The sequence below is a fragment of the Oculina patagonica genome, chromosome 8, assembly GCF_052425735.1.
Source record: "Oculina patagonica isolate OP01 chromosome 8, crgOcupat, whole genome shotgun sequence".
In the NCBI taxonomy this organism is placed as follows: domain Eukaryota; kingdom Metazoa; phylum Cnidaria; class Anthozoa; order Scleractinia; family Oculinidae; genus Oculina; species Oculina patagonica.
The window spans coordinates 34157478-34176386 of NC_135765.1; the positions used below are offsets into that span (position 1 = coordinate 34157478).

At 40.9% G+C, this 18909-nt stretch overlaps 1 protein-coding gene across 1 annotated transcript; it reads right to left on the reverse strand.

The window, feature by feature from the left end:
• Nucleotides 1-625: 625 nt before the first annotated feature.
• LOC144664330 (basement membrane-specific heparan sulfate proteoglycan core protein-like) lies at nucleotides 626-16890 on the reverse strand. The gene is made up of 7 exons (XM_078525431.1): nucleotides 16669-16890; nucleotides 14332-14952; nucleotides 9864-11022; nucleotides 6887-6936; nucleotides 5681-6046; nucleotides 2480-3103; nucleotides 626-1939 (listed from the first exon to the last, which is right to left on the reverse strand). Exons 1-7 carry the CDS (start codon nucleotides 16766-16768, stop codon nucleotides 777-779), a joined length of 4083 nt encoding a protein of 1360 aa, XP_078381557.1. The 5' UTR covers nucleotides 16769-16890; the 3' UTR covers nucleotides 626-776.
• Between the last annotated feature and the right edge of the window lie 2019 nt (nucleotides 16891-18909).

Below are 18909 nucleotides of genomic sequence, written 5' to 3' on the forward strand. Positions count from 1 at the left end.
GACCGAATGGAGGCATCATCAAGACCCCCAAAAAATCCCTAGGTCTTCCAACAAAAACCAAAAAAAATCCATGGACCACAAATTAACCCCCCAAAAGTCCCATGCCGCATTTCTGTCCCATAAATTTCCAGAAAGGGGAAATGATATAACACAAAGAAAGACATCAGAAATTGAATGCTTGTATTTGTTTATTCATCATACCATCGGAATTTATCTTTTCTAGAGACATCCAAGTACACTTCTATTTTAAAAATACATTCTGAAGACTATAAATGCAACTCTATTAAAAGAAGACGAATATTTAGATAATTTGTTTTTATATTAGTACCCAAATAAATCCCTACTTAAATCAAGCCACCCACAAAAAATACTTGCCAAACTTTCCTACCCAAAAACGTCCCGGAATCGAAAATTGCTAATAAAAAAAACCTACGACCATCCACGTCACTTGAAATCCCGTCTCACCATACCTTACTGTTAAATTTGTATTAATATTTATTCTGAAGTGACAAATAAATGATGATGATGATGATGATGATAAACCGAACACGAGTGTTTTCCATGGACAAAGTAATCTCTATGCCAGTTACAGCTAAGGCGGCAATCATTAACAAGTAGTACAAGTTTGCCTTAATTGAGGCATAGTGCAATTTTTGGAAGATTGATTGGAAGAAATATTTATTTCGGCTAACAATATCAACTAACGTTAAACGTTAAGCGACTCTAATGGTCAGCACTGTCAACATCAAAGACATTGAAAAAAAGTTTCAAATTTCCTACTCCTGAGCTATACCATAGCACTTAAATTTTCCGAGTGTGTGGTAGCCCTTTTCGTCAGCAACACTATTACCATTGGTGCCTGTATCTCCAAACCTGAGCTCTTTAACCGGAAGTGTTGACTTGTCAGTAAGAAGACCGCTGTCTTCGCGCCAAACACCGTCATTCTTGTCACAGTTGCACGCTTTACTGGGATCAGCGCACGAGTTGGTCATTCCGCATGCGCACTTTTTACTTCCAGACGACGCTCCGCTCCAGTAAAACATCTTACTAGAATCACGTGACACCCACCAGTGGTAAAGGGTACTACCATAGTCAAAGAAAGAGCCATAACATTCATATTTAATGAACTGTTCACAGTGTGTAGAGACATTAGTAAGACTGGTCAGCTGGGACAGACTTGCTCCTGAGTATTGAATGCTGCGCGAATATGAACCAGGACTCTCGTATCCGTCCACCAATGTTCTGTTTTCACTGTCATGACTTATAACTGTCACGCCCACACCATTCTTGTCACTCATGTCACAGTAGGCTGTAAACGGTGCCAGGCCACCAGCGCCGTCTGGATCAATGACGTAATTTCCGCTAGAACGACTGTCGTATTTTCGTATAACAGAGCAGGAAGAAGGAGTAAAGGTTTTGACCTGAACAGTTGCTTGTATAAAAGTAACAGCATTGGTCGCTTTACAGGTGTAAGATCCTTCGTGCGATTTTGTGACACTGGAAATGACGAGTGTGTTGTTTTTTAGAATACTGGAGTCTACAGGCAGTGATGGCTTTCCATCCTTCATCCATGTGACTGTTGGTTTCAGGTCGCTCTCGGCCACACAATGTATCTGCACGGGATGGCCAATCACAGCGGTCAGCTGTACTGGGGGACGAAATATAAACTGCAGGCGAGAGAAAATCATCAATAATGTAGTTCTTACTGCTGTTCCCAGAATATTCTTTGCTTTACATATGTATATCCCACCGTCCTTTCTTGACACGTTGTAAATTTTCAAGGCATCATTTTTGACACTTGTTCTATTAGGTAAACTGCCGATAGCTTTAGACCACGTGACAGTAGGTTGCGGCTGACCAGTTGCACTGCAGGCTATGGTGATGGTTTGTTCTTCCTCGGCCATCATTTGATTGGAAGAAAGTGAAAAACGGGGGGCAACTGTAGAAACACAATTATTTATGCTTTCTCAATCAATAAGCTCGTTATTACAGATTTTAAAATCCAGTAGGTTTAGGTACGGCTCTTATTACATTATAAAATAGTGAACCATGACGATGCTATTTTGTGGTGAAGTAAACTCATCGGCAATGCAATGTCAAATATTTTTATCAGAATATAATTTTTAATGACTCTCATCTGAAAAACTCGTGATAGCTATAACGACATTTTAGCTATAAGCTAAATCTGGATAATGTCAACGTTTGCCTGAAGCTTCCCTTCCGGTCCAACATTGTCGACTGTAACATAATAGCAGAATGTTTCGACTTCTTGCGCTTTAATTACAGGGTTTTTGAAGGGGTCTTTTTTCGTGATTCGTTAATGGGGCTCCGGGCTCTACCATGCTAAATAACCTGTCGTGTATGCCACGACAATTTACCTTTTGCACACTCGCGTTGCCGAATTAATGATGCCGAAGCGTTCATCAGTTAGTTTATCATGATTAGAAGCTGATTATAGACAAGAAATTACAAAACTCACATTGAACTGTTAATTTTGCCGACGCGTTCACACTTCCCAGCACGTTTTCCGCTCTGCAGCTGTAAAATCCATCATCTTCCGGTTTCACGTTCTTTACAGTTAGAGCGCCACTGGACTCCACCGCGTGACGCCCAACCGGAAGTGACGAACTGACCTTGGACCACGTGATCCGTGGAGGTGGGTGAGCGTCTGCCGTACATTTAAGGAATGCTGTTTGGCCTTCATCGACTGTTATTCCAACGAGAGGCTCCTGAAGAAAAGGAGCTGCGATAGACATGCCTCTCTCGCCCTTCACTCCTTGGGGGCCTCTAGGCCCCGGTGCCCCTAGATTCCCTGGTACTCCCGGTAATCCCCGATCTCCCTTCATTCCCATTGGTCCTTGATGTCCAACGGGGCCGTGCTTACCCGGAGGTCCTTCGGGTCCAGTTTTCCCAGGTCGTCCGCGGCGACCTAGGTTCCCTTTTGGTCCTGCTCGGCATAACACGTGGTCTTTAATTTGGTTCTGCAGTTGCCGAAGCTCTTCTCTGATGAGCCGCTGCAGGTCAGGGGTTGTTTGTTGTGGCGTTGTGTGTGATTTCACTGATGAAACACTTCGTTTGTGTCTTGGAACGCTTTCCTCGTGACCTGAGAAAAGTAACGCTGTAGTTAGACTAGAATTACATTGTCGCGAGTTCCACTCAAATACGCATTTTCAAAAAGCACTTCACCAGTTTTATTTTGTTCAGTACTAACTACTTTATGATTCCACGTTCCGAATTCATGTTGTCACGCAAATGTCGTCCTCACCGTGTGGTACCCGGCCTTACCAATCGATCAAAATCGATGATCGGAAATCAATCAATCAATCGATATCAATCGATGGTGGTTAGTTAATTGATATCGATTGGTATCGGCCAATCGATGACCAATCGATAGTCACAAATAAAATTTCCTTAATTACATCGATTGCTATCGATTTTCAACGATTGTCATCGATTGTTATCGATATCTTGCGGCGTACCTGGGCATCCCGAGGACAATTCTCCAGGTTATTCGGAAATAGATTTTCGCAATCCTAAAACGACATGTTTAAAGAAGCGGATAAAGCCGGGGACATAGCAATGGACGCTATGGTCAAAGGCTACCATGCCTGCTACTTCACCGTTGAAATTGGTGAGGAGTTTGTGGCTACGAGAAAACGGAAAGAGCGTGGGAACGCGTTTAAAGTTTCTAATCAGCGTGAACAATTAGGCCACCTACAAACTGAGCTGGTTTCTCCTCTCTGGCCTTAAATTGACGATGGAGGTCGCTACTCGACAAATAGACCCGGCAATGAACATTCTACAAAAAAATATCCGTGGATTATTTTTTCGCTATCCAGTTCATTACTTTGATGCGAAGAAAGATCGACTGTGGTATTTACTTGTTCACTTGGTTTTCCTTTTAGAGATTATAGGAATCTACCTAGACCAAGCCACTTACCTCCGAGTTATTTTCCTGTCGCTGTTTATTCAAGTTTATATTTCTTTGGCTTGTTTAGCTTACGTCATTTTATACATGCACATAACACAACTTTTGCTGTTGTATTTCTCAAGTAATCTATACGCTGGTGTAAACCTTGCCCCATTCCTTAATAACGTTGTTTTTGATGCATAACAGGCATAAGTACTAGTACTGATCACGAAAATGTCGAAAATGAATAAATGAGGTATTGATCGCTTTTAAGAGCCACTGAGTTGATGTAATAACACCCATATTGAATCAAACCAAATGAAAAACGATCGACTGATTTTAGCATTTATTAGGATATTTTGATTTTGTTATTTTCTTTTACTTTAAAGTGTCCCCATTTAGTGGTCTTATTACTGCTATTTCAGTTTTGACACTCAAATAAAGGTTTTATTATTATTATTATTATTATTATTATTATTATTATTATTATTATTATCGATGAAAATCGATGGTAATCGATGATAATCGATGATAGTCGATGAAAATCGATGACAGTCGATTAAAATCGATGAAATTAAAAGTCACAAAGTTTTCCGTCATCGATTGGTCATCGATTTCCAATATCAATCGATTAATTGGCATCGATTATTATCGATTGGTATCGATTATCATCGATTATCGGTTTCATCGATTGGTCAGGCCGGGTGTGGTAGTGGAAACAACTTGATACGCGATCAAAAATACCGTGTCCCTCTCCGTTGGGGATCAATATGACTGGAGTCCAGTCTATTTTGGGTCATTTGGTTACTGTCGTGGGAGTCACGGATAATATGGCGGCTATTTTGAGCTGATTTTGGAGTTTCAAAAGCGGCTAGTTGCTGAGGATGACGAGGTATCAACAAGCAAGTTTTAGAAAAGCATTCGCTTATCATCCTTTCATTGAGATTTGAAGTCAGAATATGAGTGGAAGCTGTTTTTTTGGGCGAAATTCGAGCCAATTTCGACACATGTCGAACGCTAGAAGCGACCAAGGTTTCCTACCTTGTCATATTATTATGTACGATAAACATGTTACAGTAAATAGACGTAAAATAGCTCTAAATTGCTTAAAATCACGCTGTAACAAAAAAAAACGACACCATTTCATGTTCCGTCAACTTTATTTCAGTTGAATTTACGCTTTTATTTATCGCTCAAAAGTTTTCCGTTTAAAATCCATATAAACTCTTATATTTCAAAAGGCCGCCATTTTACTTTAATATATGCAAATTTCATGCTTGGGCTACCTGTGGCTGAAGCAACATTACAAGTTCGGTCAACCTACAGCTGCGTGACCTCTCTCTTGATCTCGGATTTCCTGTCAGTGTGGGGGAATGTTTTCGTTGGAATGATTTCAGCACTTTTGTTTATTCTACTCAGTTTCTTTTGTGTTTTCCGATGGCTAAATTCGGCTGAAAGCTTTCGGAAAACAACCGCTTCGCTGTCTGGCATTCCAATGAATCCTTGAGAAGACTTTCATGTAATTTCTAACCAGTTTTGCAGTTATTTAATTTGTTGGCAATGAACTTTGAAATAAACTGTAACAAAAATCCTCTCCTCTCTCTAACAATAGATAGCTTCACCCGCGCTGGCGTGGCTTTTTGAGTGCTGTATTTTTACAACAAATGTTTTAGATAATGAAAATAAGGCCCCGATCAACATTCTACAACCAGCCTAACAGCGTTCGTTTCCGTAAAACGGGCAAAATACATATACCATCTGAAAGCTTACCATTCCCTCCACTTAACATTTCGTCTGCCTCAGCTGCCCATCTTTTGACATTCTTTTGTACTTTACGCAGGATTTTTTCCTCAATCTGATCACAGAGTGTCGTCGGGTTTGATAACAGTCGATGATGTTCTTGTATCCTGAATTCCACATGAACAAGTGCGATGCAACACACGATAGACAACAGTAATCCTGATACGGCACACAGACTACTGAGCGATTTTCTCCTCTTTGTTTGAGGAATTTGTTTCTCTTGGTTCATTTTTGACCTGGTGAGACGGAATTCGCACGAGAGACCTTGTCCCTTTTCGCCAAAAATGCCACCACGACAGATAACTTGGATCACTTGCTTTTTATCGGTGTGCAGATCTGTACATTAGCGCAAATTTTGCTGAACTGATGTACGTGCTCGTGGTACGGGGATTTGTCTGTTTTCGGTGATTAAATATCAGAAGAGAAAAACAGTATCAACTGACTTGAGACAGTTGGGTCAACTTAAATAGAAAGGTTGGATACCTCAGCTGAGATAAAGTTTCAGTTGCTGTTTTTTTGCTGGAGAGAGGAGGCTTATCTTGCTTGTTATTCCTTACAGAAACTTGACAATGCCCGGATTCTTTACACGTCTTTGAACCTTTCGCTCTGGTAATTGTTTTGATCATTGATTTGCGTAGATATGCATTAAAAACAATGCTTCTCAGCTGGTTTTGATTGATTGCCAACATATGCTTAAGCAACTGGAGCAAATCCGATATGTTTCAGTTTTGTGTGTGATGAAAGCTACAGATTTTCCATCTCGTTGAATTTTGTTTTAATAAAAGAAATAATAATCTTGGATTGGCCAGATTAACAGCAAGAACCACTACATGTTCTATAGCAATCAAGATGGCCTGTTTACAGTCGCTACAGTTGATTAATTTTTTTTTACCTGGTAACGGCTAAGTTGGGTATCAACTTTCCTACATTCCTTGCGCTTCGAAAAGTTGTAACATTTGCATCAGCTTGACTGCTGCTCGTGTTTGTCACGCCATCACGGGATCGCCTGCCGAGTAGAAATGGTTTTTACAAAGCTAAAAAAACTTGGACTTTTGATCGACTTTATAAACCGAAATCGTGTCAAGAAAAAAAGGTGAAGATTACTTCCTTTTAGGTCTGTAAGACCGCATAAGAGCGAGCAAGCTAAATATATGATATTGAAATGAAAAGTCTTACTTTTCCTCTTGTCGTTGTATGTTTTCAGGAGAGTGAATACAGAACTTGCACTGAAATGTAGAGATGCAGATCTCTTAATCTTGGAAGGAATGGGCAGGTAACTGAACTGGGTTTGTACTTCAGGGACATTCGAAAATTTTAGGATCTGCTCATTTTAAATTTCTTTTCTTCTTTTCAGGGCCATTCATACAAATTACGAGGCGAAGTTCACGTGTGATTCTATTAAACTGGCCGTGATAAAGAATCGCTGGCTCGCTCAAAGACTGGGAGGTGACATGTACAGTGTGGTGTTCAAATACGAGAAAGGAAAAAAGGCTTTGTTTACGGTTTAGAATCGAGGCGGTCTGTTATACGGAATATCTGTCTAGTGTTAGGAGGCTTTGATCACGGTGATAATGATGATGATGATGATGATGATGAGATGATGCCAGTAACAGTAATAAAGGCGAGATATCGACGACGAGTTTGCCAATAAGGGACGATGGCGGTGATAATGAGGTCATTGTTGTCAACGATGACGCCGTTAATGATGACGTCAACAGTTATGGCGTCATACCTGGACATATACCTCGACATATCTGGACTTCTGTAATACTGATTATTATGACGACGATGGTGATGAACGAGACGATTATAAGGAAATAAGTGAATATTTTAATATGGATGCAGTTTTTTAATGAGGGATATAATACCAGTAATACTGTGCAACTTGCATGCAAATTTCTGAAACGTGGCTCTGTCATAAAACTTTTCTCGGTCCCGAACAACTTCCAACAATATCTAAGGGCTAAAAGATCAAAAAGGAAAAACTAAAAAACTTAAGAAAGTGGAAAAGTTGAAAGTGATCCAAAATTGACTTTTTTATTGAACACGAAGTTTTTTTTTTAAAACTGTATTTATGTAGGGATGATGTGTTAATGAAACGTTAAATAAAAAACATTTTATTGCATGAAAAGTACAGTCGAATCCCGATAACTCGAACCTTCAAGGGAAATCGAAAAGGTTCGAGATATCGGGAGTTCGAGTTATCGAGGGTAAAATTAATAAGAAAATGACCTGAAGGGGAATCGAAAAAGGTTCGAGTTAGCGGGAGTTCGAGTTACTGAGGGTTCGAGTTATCGGGATTCAACTGTAGTACTAGCTCCGGGGGGGGGGGGGGTGGGGATTTCAATTGACGGGCATGACAGAATGGAGGCATCATCAAGACGCAAAAAAAATCCATGGACCACAAATTACCCCCTAAAAAGTCCCAGGCCGCATTTCTGTCCCATAAATTTCCCGAAAGGGGGAATGATACAACGTACACAAAGAAAGACATTAGAAATTGAATGCTTGTATTTGTTTATTCATCATACCATCGGAATTTATCTTTTCTAGAGACATCAAGAACACTTCTCTTTTAACAATACATTATGAAGACTATAAATGCCAACTCTATTTGTTTTCAATACTTAAACAAATCCCTCAAAAACCATACCCCCAAAAAATACTTGCCAAATTTTTCTACTAAAAGAGTCCCGGAATCGAAAATTTCTAATCCAAAAAAACCTTCGATCATCCACGTCACTTGAAATCCCGAGTGTCCCCGCCCCCACCCTGGGAATACTAGCGATCTTTGAGCTAGAACATTGCACTGTTTACTCAAAGAGAGAATCTGTGTTAGAGGAACAACTATCCATAAAGGTGTTGTTACTTCGTACAAGATTTTAGATAAACGTTCTAGGAGTATTTTTGGAAAACGAGGAAGCGAATTGCTCGACACATGAAACAGTGTCACTGAACCTGAAGTTCTATATGAATGTTCAGGCTTCAGCCGCGTGACACACGTACAGTACTGGAGAGTTTAAAACTTATGTGGATTGTGGTTCCAAGAAGGTTGCCGTGAGGGTCCGTATTGTAGACTGGTCACAGCCCTCTTTTTTCTCACTCATATTTTTCTTCGAGAAGCTGGACGCCAGCGCAAAACAGGAGGCACGAGCGGGCGAGGCTATGTGTTAGCTTTCGCTCGCACTCCGCCCCCAACCCCCCCCCCCCCCCTACCCTTCCCGTTGGCTCACTGTTTCTTTTATGTTCTTTTACATTCTCAAATAAAGAGGCTGTAAACAGTCTATCAGTATTGGGTTTATAGGTACTGCCCCAAAAATTCAAATAGTTGACTTCGCACAACATAAAATGGATCAAAACAACTACAGTGGAATTCCGATCTCTCCAACCTCGATTTCTCAAATCTCCCAATAACTCAAACCAAATGCATTTTCCCTTGGATTTGCTACACTCAGTGGAACACTATAACTTTACCCCCAATTTCTTGAGCTCCCCGATTTTTCCAATAAAGTTAATTTCGCTTCAAGGTTGGAGAAATTCGGGATTTCACTGCAAACATATATTGCGTACAATAAAAGGACAATTTAGAAAAGTAAAGTAAACAAGAAAAAATTATTTTTGAAAGCTTTAACTAAAGTTATCACAGTTTCAATCACCAACGCGGCAAACAGCGATGAAGACTCGAATTAGAAGTTAGGAATTAGGACTCGAAGAGAAAAACATGTGACCCGTGTCGGCAAGGCGCGCGAGACATGTGACCCGTGCCGACAAGGCGCGCTAAAATACGTAAGCGGCGAGATACACGAAAGATGAAACAAACGGCTAGTGAAAAGCGCAGGAAAACTTGTTACCTGTAAAAGAAGCAGAAACCATTTGTTAAAAGGCCTATGTTCATAGATTACACGTCATAGCGTTCAAAAACTGAACTTTTCTTTATCGACCATATCAGTGACAGGTAAGAGGCTAATCATTAATTAATTATATTAACTATTACAAGTTTGTTTGACAAATTGTATTTGTTTTAGCTAAGTGCAATTATCGCTTTCTTTGGAGGAAATATTTATTCCGGCTAACAATATCAAAGTAGAAATGTTTATAAGTGACTCTAATGATCAGCAGTGTCAAGTTATTGTACGAAGTTTCAATTTGCTACTCGTCAGCTATTCCATAGCACTTCAATTTTCCAAGTGTGTGATAGCCCCTTTCATCAAGGCCCCCGAATTCCGCTGTATCGCCAAACCTGAGCTCTTTGACTGGAAGTGTTGACTTGTCAGTAAGAAGACCGCTGTCCTCGCGCCATACACCGTCATTCTCGTCACAGTTGCACGGGCGAAATATTCCCGCGCACGAGTTGGTCGTTCCGCATGCGCACTCTTTGCTACCAGGCGATGCTCCGCCCCAGTACAACATCTGACTAGAGTCACGTGACACCCACCAGCTTCCGGGACTGGAGCTGGACAGCCATAACGCGGAGGCATAACACTCATATTTTATGAACTGTTCACAATATGAAGAGACATCAGTAAGACTGGCCAGCTGGGAAATACTTGCTCCTGTGTAGTGAATGATGCGCGAATATGAACCCTCACTTTCATATCCGTCCACCAATATACTGCTTTCACTGTCGTGACTTATAACTGTCACGCCAACACCATTCTTGTCACTCATGTCACAGTAGACTGTAAACGGCGCCAGGCCACCCAAGCCGTCTGGATCGATGACGTATTTTCCGCTAGAACCGCTGACGTGTTTCCGTATCGCAGAACAGGAAGTAGGAGGAACAGTTGATTGAACCTGAACAGTTGCTTGTATAGAAGACAAAGCATTGGTCGCTTTACAGGTGTAAGATCCTTCGTGTGATTTCTTGACACTGGAAATGACAAGTGTGTTGTCTTGTAGAATACTGGAGTCTGCAGGAAGTGACGGCTTTCCATCCTTCATCCACGTGACAGTTCCAATCAGGTTACTCACGGCCACACAAGGTAGGCGCAAAGGCGATCCAATCACAGCAGGGATCTGTACTGGGGGACGAACTTTAAACTGCAGACGCGTGAATATCTCAAGTTGGATGGTATCTTCTGCTGTCCCCAGAATATTTTCTGCTTTACATGTGTAAACTCCTCCGTCCTTCCTGGACACGTTGTAGATTTTTAAGGTACCATCCTTCACGGCTGTCCTGTGAGGTAAACCACCATTTGCTTTAGTCCACGTGATCGAAGGCTGCGGCTGACCAGTTATATTGCAGGCGATGGTGATGGTTTGTTCTTCCTCAGCCATCAGTCGATCAGAAGGCAGTGAAATCCGTGGAGCAACTGTTGAAGTATGATTATTAACAATTATTGGATGAATTTTTTTATGATATCAAAAATAATTGCCCCCGTAGGGTTTTGTCCGAGGAGGCATCATAAAAGTATATAAGGGATTAAAAAAAATAGAAAAATATGAAGAAATATACAAGAAATGTATGGTAGTATGCGAGGCGATCCCGATTTGATGAAACTAGGCGCGCACGGTGGTCTCGGTTAATTTCACGGCAAGTACGCAAGGTGTTTTGTGTGTTTCGCCGCCATACTGCGATTAACAAGCTGAAGATTTGCGACTCAAACGTGTTAAAATTTACAGTTCAAAGCTAGATGGGTATTTTGTTTAAGATAAGTTCGCTCAATTGAAAGACTCATTTGTTAACCCGGATTTGTCAAACACGAATCACAACAGACCGAAAGACTAAGTCACAATTAAAACAGACTACCTAGCTACACCGAGATTTGCCATTTCTTTGCGAAACACACTCCAGAGATTATATTTAAGGAAATATTAACTGGGATCAATGGTAAAGAAGATTTAACAAGAGGTATTGAGTACTGAGACTCGCGAGACGTTTTCATCAAAAGAGGTGAGAAAATTTTGCTGCATCTTTGACAAGTCAGTTGTCGAGTCGAAGCCTGTGGCGGTTTTTTATTTAAAACAGTTATCAGCTCCAGTTGTTCGATAGTTGTTTCGAAAAGATCAGAAAGATCATCATTTTTCTCATAGAAACAAATACGAGGACTCTTTTTGACCGTAAAATAGTTACTACTCAAATAGATACCACTAGACACTCATCGTTTCCTTTTGTTTACTTTTCACTAATTAGCATTAATTGTAAGATGTTGTCTCACGGCTATGCAGCTATGAAACCACCCTTTTCAGAAACATTCAATATAATTTCACATATTCAAGCTCAAAGGCGGACGGTTAATAAAAAGTTTCACCGCAACCGCAAAAAGACGGCTTTTGCACAATCAAATTCCAAACAGGATTAGCTAAAAGCGGGGGCAATGTTAGTGAGAACTACTCCTAGTTAGGTCATAGTTAGCGCTATCAGTCGAAACCGAAAAGTGAGCTTGACGACACTACCTTGACTTTCAATATATCGAAAAAACCGTATCGAACAATCATTTTATCATTCATTGTTTTGAAGAAAATATCAACTAAATTATATGTAAGGTATTGTTGTGCAAAACACAATCGAGGTATTTTAACTTCGCTATGTGCATGTTTAGAAAATGACTGATAGTAGGTGTAAACTCTACCAGATTATTCCTTTGCTTTTCCCTGCGCTAATTTACGTTATGAACAGTTAAGTCTCTTAGGTAAGAAATGGTGACTATAATGGTCTATGATGTATAATAAGTTAAATATTGAAAAATGATGCACTGTAAGTCAAACTGAAATGCCATTCTATGTATATTAAAACAGTGGAACCTCGGATTAACAAACCTCTATATAACGAAGTTCTCGATATAACCAACGATATTTTTAGTCCCAGGAATAGCAAAAAATATATGGAAAAGAACCTCAATATCATGAAACCTTGATATAGTGAACACATTTTGCCAGTCCCTTGGCCCTTTGTTATATCGAGGTTCCACTGTATACATCAAAAAATTTCTCGAATCTGATTGGCTTAGAATAATGCAGTTTTTAGTAAATTCGATGCAGAAATAAGGAAATTCAGTGCAAAAAAGAGAAACAAACGCGGCATCCTGATTGGTTAATAATCGAAAGCAGCCACAGGGGGGCAATGAAACGCTTCCACGCGATCTGAATGGCGCGAAGTTTGGATCTGCTTCGAGATGCGAGTAAAAAAATGGCTGGCGTTTTGAGCACAGTAGAGGACCAGAAGATAGCTCTAAATACCATAGCACTGAAAAGCACTGGTTTTTCATTCTCGTTTTGGAATAACTGGTTTTCTAAGAAGGAAACTGCCGACGAAATCGAAACTACAAGGCCGACAAAGCTTCACGCTTTGCTTGAGCAAATTTATTTACGCCGAATTCGCCGAATTCAAAAACATCAGAGTTACACCAGACTTTGTTATCGGACATGGCTTTTAGGTAATAATTTAAGGTATTTGCAGTTTTCAGGTATATTGGTATCCTAGGGGCTAGGGCAACAAAATGGAGTATATTGGTATCCCACTACCCCCTCCCGGGGGGCTGGGCCTGTCTGGAAGAGGTAAAACCCAGAACCTTGTAGTGGGATAATTCGTTGAACTGTTTAGCCAGATTTTTCGGCCAAAATACTTTTAAAACATTGAGAAACCCGACCTGTACGTTGTTTGGGCTTTGACCTTGTTTTGAATGAACGCGTAATTATATTTGCCGAGTTTGAATAAATATTTTTTGTACGAGATTTGCGCTTGTTATTTTCTCGCATTTTTTTCATGAATATTATTACAGTCGAAGCTCTCTTAACGGACACGGTGTTGGAAACCCCGTTTTAATTCCCATACAAACTCTGTATTTTTACATTCTCGTAAGCGGACATTCCCGTAAGCGGCCGCGGACACTTCCGGAGATTACGACTTAGACTTTTTTCTTTGTTTTTAAGCTCCCGTAAGCGGACAACCCATAGAAAATCCTATCTACAACCTCTTCATCTTATTTTTATCAATGAATTTCACATCGCCGCTCGTCACAATGATTTTACAGTAATTACAGTACCATATTTCAGTGCTTGTTTTGTCGTCATACTGGTCCGTCCGGTTATTGTAAGCTGGGCAAGCACCCGTAAGCGGACATCTATCCCCCACACCTCTAGTGGTCTAGTGGCCGCTTACGAGAACCATTCTCGTAAGCGGCCAGCTCCAGTTACGGACACTTTTTTCGCGTACCGAGGGTGTCCGCTTACGAGAGCTTCGACTGTAATAAATAATCACATGATTTTTCTCGTGCAATTTGGGATAAATAAGCAATCGTAAATTGCACTACAAATTGCAATTTTTGTTTTTTGCTTATTTATCCCAAATTGCACTTCCCAAATTGCACTCGAAATCATGTGATAACCTATACATACTTAGAACGGCTAGGGTCATGCTATGTAATTTTGTTCGTGCAATTTGGGATAAATAAGCAATCGTAAATTGCACTACAAATTGCAATTTTTGTTTTTTGCTTATTTATCCCAAATTGCACTTCCCAAATTGCACTCGAAATCATGTGATAACCTATACATACTTAGAACGGCTAGGGTCATGCTATGTAATTTTGTTCTGTTATTAAGTGTGTATTTTTTGATAAAACCGTTGTATCTTGAACGCAAGTTAGTTTTTTCTTTATAGACATAGTAACAACACTCACATTGAACTGTTAATTTTGCCGATGCGCTCACATTTCCCATCAGGTTTTCCGCTCTGCAGCTGTAAACTCCATCGTCTCCTGGTTTCACATTCTTTACAATCAGAGCTCCACTAGACTCTATCACGTGACGCCCAACCGGAAGTGACGAACTGACCTTGAACCACGTGATCCGTGGAGGCGGATGACCGTTTGCTGAACATGTCAACACTGCTGTTTGGCTTTCATTGACAGTAATTCCAGAGGGAGGCTTCTGAAGAACAGGGGCTGAGAGAGGTATGCTACTATCGCCTTTCACTCCCTGGGGGCCTCTAGGACCCGGTGGTCCCATATCTCCCGGAACTCCCGAATCTCCCTTCAATCCCATTGGTCCTTGAGGTCCCACGGGACCCTGGTTACCGGGAGGTCCTTGGGGTCCAGGTGTCCCGGGTCTTCCGCGGCGGCCTTGGTTCCCTTTTGGTCCTGCTCGGCATAACACGTGATCCTTAGCACAGATTTGGTTCTGCAGTTGTCGAAGCTCTTGTCTGATAAGCCGCTGTAGGTCAGAGGTTGTTTGTTGTGGCGCTGTCGGTGAATTCACTGATGAAACACTTCTTTTGTGCCTTAAAAGGCTTCCCACGTGCCCTAAAAAAATTTGGTCTGGTTAGGCTTAGCTGGACACTGTTTTCCAAAATTGGGTTTGCCTGTTTATGTTGCAGCTCACAAGCTTAAAATTGGTTGGTTACAAGACAAGCTACGGTTCGCATGTTGCGTTAGTCTATGTTCCGTTACCATGGCAACATATTTTCCCCAGTATCTATACAAAGTGCTGACACAATAATTTTTTCACATACAACAAAATGCCCTATCAGTTCCCGAGAGAGAGAGAGAGAAAAAAATTAAATCTCAGGCTTAGTTAGAAACGACCACTCGTAGATGTTGTTGTGCTCTTTTGATTACATTTTTGGGTCCCCTTTACATTGTATGTGGAGCGTGTTTGGGACTGGTTGGTATTTTCTCGCACGCATCAAATTTCTGTGGTTTTACGCCTTTCCAGCGTCTACACAGCGATCGCCTAGATTTTTGCGTGAACGTAAAATCATTATGGTATTTTATTCGCGAAATTACATGTGAAAAGGCCAAATATTTTAACGCGAATCAATTTTGCAAAGGGGTATCGGAGAAACCTCTAAAAAGAGTTGCAATTTTCGATTATCTATCCTAAAACAGGGTCAGGATTTGAGACTGCGATACACGCCTATCCTAAACTTACTGCAGTACCCATTCCCTCCTCGTCTCTGCTGTGGTTTTCTTTCCTCGCCATTTGCGTTAATCTCCTTTTATCGAGAAATATTTACATCTCATTTTTATTCATGCTTCCCTCATTTTAAGCGATTTCATTCGTCAATCGCGTAATCTAATTATCAAACAGATATATAATAATTTACAGGGCTCGGTTAATAAGCTAAAACGTAAAACGGCAACAGTCGCATTCTTTGAGTGCTGTGCTATAAGTGAATGCCGCATTTTATCAAAAAAAACGTTTTGCATACAAAAGAAACGTTTTGAAATGCACCTTTTTTTTGGGGGGGGGGGGGGGGAGTAACGATTCTTTGGCTGCCAACGATAAAAATCAAAAGTTGACACAATGCTTTCGAAGACCTTCGGTGGTCGACTCTGTAAGGACTACTGTACCAGTAATGCTCTTTGGAAAATGTGAATCAAACCATTAAGATTCAGATGCAATGTTTTTTGGCCTAATTGCTCTAGACCGCTAACACAGCAAGACAGCGTTTTTAATTTAAAAATATTAACCACTTAACCACTGGTTAACGTTCTGTCCTGAACATCCCAAGTGCAACCAAATTCCATAATTTACATCCCAAAGCAAGACGACGAACATCCCCGTCCCTTTTAGATATGAGTCCCCCCCCCCCGGCCCCCACGAGGGTTCGTGGATGCATGATGCTGCCAAAAAGATGAAAAGGGGGGAGGGGGCGGGGGGGGGGGTATAGATCACGTTTCACGGAAAATAAAACACATTCCGTTCACAATTCACTAACATGATAATTATTTTGGCAATTCACGCTTTACGACAATAAAAAAAAGGAACGTTGTGGAGAATCACGGCTCACAGCTATTCTTGAAATCACGATTTACGAGGAAAAAATAATCCTTTCGCATTCCACGGGGGAAAAAGGCCGATAACGGGCCACGAAAATCTCTTTTACCACCCTCTCAAATGTGTAGTGCTTTCCTTGTTTTTCTTTGCATGCTATTCGAATGCACTGTGTGATTCTTGAGCAGACAAGCTGACAGAAACAACGAGTAAAAAACAGCTGATAAAATCACTTAACTTACCGTCTTTGCCTCCGTGCCAGTTTTTGTCTGCTTCAGCTGCCCAGCGTTTGAAATTTTTCTGTACTTTGCGCAGGATTTGTTCCTCAATCTGATCACACATTGTCGTCGGGTTTGATAGCAGTCGATGATGTTCTTGTATCCTGAATTCCACATGAACAAGTGCGATGCAACACACGATAGACAACAGTAATGCTGACACGGCACATAAATTACCGAGTGATTTTCGCCTCTTTGTCTGAGGATTTTGTTGGTCTTGTTTCATGATGAGCAACGTAAAATTGGTTCTTCCTTTTCGCTTAGATGATCAGAGCACAGACACAGATATGGCTATCAGTACCGTGTCGTGTGTTTGCTAAACTACAAGGGCCTCTCCTTATATAAACCTGGATAAAATTAGATTTGTCCTTGACCGGAAGTCTCTTATCTCCAGTGTAGAAATAAACAATGCACGCGGACCTAATATCTCACATTTATGCACGGAAGGCATAAATATATCAACGCTTTCTTAGCTGATCTGATTGATTGCTAACACTGTTAAACTTCTTAAACGAGATAGAGCAAATCCTCGGGGGCAAATCCAAAAGAACACGTCTCAAGTTTAGAATTGTGCGCGCCAAAAACACTGGTTCGCCTAATTGAAATCGGAATTACGCCTTGCACAACAGCTCGTACTGTCATAAAGTACAGCGAAACGGGACTATATGAATTAAGAAAAGAAAGATTGATTACACTCCGGCGTGAGTCGAATTCATTTTAGACAATCCAATTCTTCCTGAGAAGTCCCTCCTGTGGGGTCGTATTCCGTTACTGTTTTTTTACTCCACATACACCGCAGTTATTCTTAACAGTAATCATTTTAGATTAAAACACAGTAGGCGGTACTTAACTGTGAATAGTAAAATGCATATAATGTCCCCCAGGACGGATTTTCAAGGGATTCTGTTCTCTCACGTAGCAATCTGCGTATGTATTCGGCCCTGACGTCATCAGTGTATCGTGTTTGAGGATTCTACTCCCATACGCAGTAATCTGCCTAAGATCTTGTATTCTGTGCTATCATCACTATATCACTGTATCATGTCAATTCTGCTCTCTTACTAGCAATCTGCGTATGTATTCGGCCCTGTCATCAGTTTATCATGTTAGTAAGAGTAATAGTAGAATCGAGGATTCTGCTCTCATACGTGGTAATCTGCCTAAGATCTTGTATTCTGTGCTATCATCACTGTATCATGTCAATAGAATTGAAGATTCTGCTCTCATACGTAGTAATTTACCTAAGGTGTATTCGGTGCTATCATCACTATATCATCAGTAGAATTTAGGATTCTGCCCTCATACGCAGCAAGCTTCGCAGGGACTGCAGCTATTGCGCACGACATCTCGAAAACGTAGACCTCTGATCTTCTGGGTGCCTGAAAAACTCAGACACGAAAAAGTTACTGGCCCAAAAAAGAATGAGTTACGTATTGAAGTTTTTCGGACTGCCACGCTTGGAAATGTTAAATGAAACTTTATTCCCCGGGGGGGGGGGGGGGGGGGAAGACTCGCATATGAAAGTGACGGGGATGCTCGTCGTCTCGCTTAGGGGTGTAAATTTCGGACTTTTGGTCTCGCTTAGGGTGTTCCGGGAAAAAATGCCCAAAACGCCAATATTTTTAGCCATAATGGTCTCGTTTAGGGTTACACACGAAGAAATATACAAATATAAACTCCATTCTTAGTTTTTTGGTATCTTTTAGGGGTCAAGAAAGGCTTGAGCCACACCCAGATTGGTCTCTTTTAGGGGTTCTTTTCAAAATTTCCGACGAGCATCCCCGTCCGTTTCATATGGGAGTCCCCCCGGGCTTTATTCATGAATTTTATCGAGAAAAACACCCGGGAAAACAAGAATGATTAAATTCCATGCAAAAACATTACTTTTTATAACATTTTTTATTTAGCTTTTGCTTGACTGCTGGAGCCTCTTACTCTGCACGGAGGTTTGCAGCGAAATTTTTCTGCATTTCAGTGCTTGAGACGTGATGAAAAATATTTATACAATACCTGGAGTTCTCTTTCTGGTACATGTATAAAAACCGCCTAATTTTGACGATATGACACTATGTGGTCAAGTATTAAGTACATTCATGATTCCTGCGGATTAAAATAAAGCGCTTACACTGCGCGGGTTTGTTGTTGTTCCCATCCCAGAGAACTGGGAACGAGGTTGCCGACAGTCCATTTTGGTCGCCGGTCACG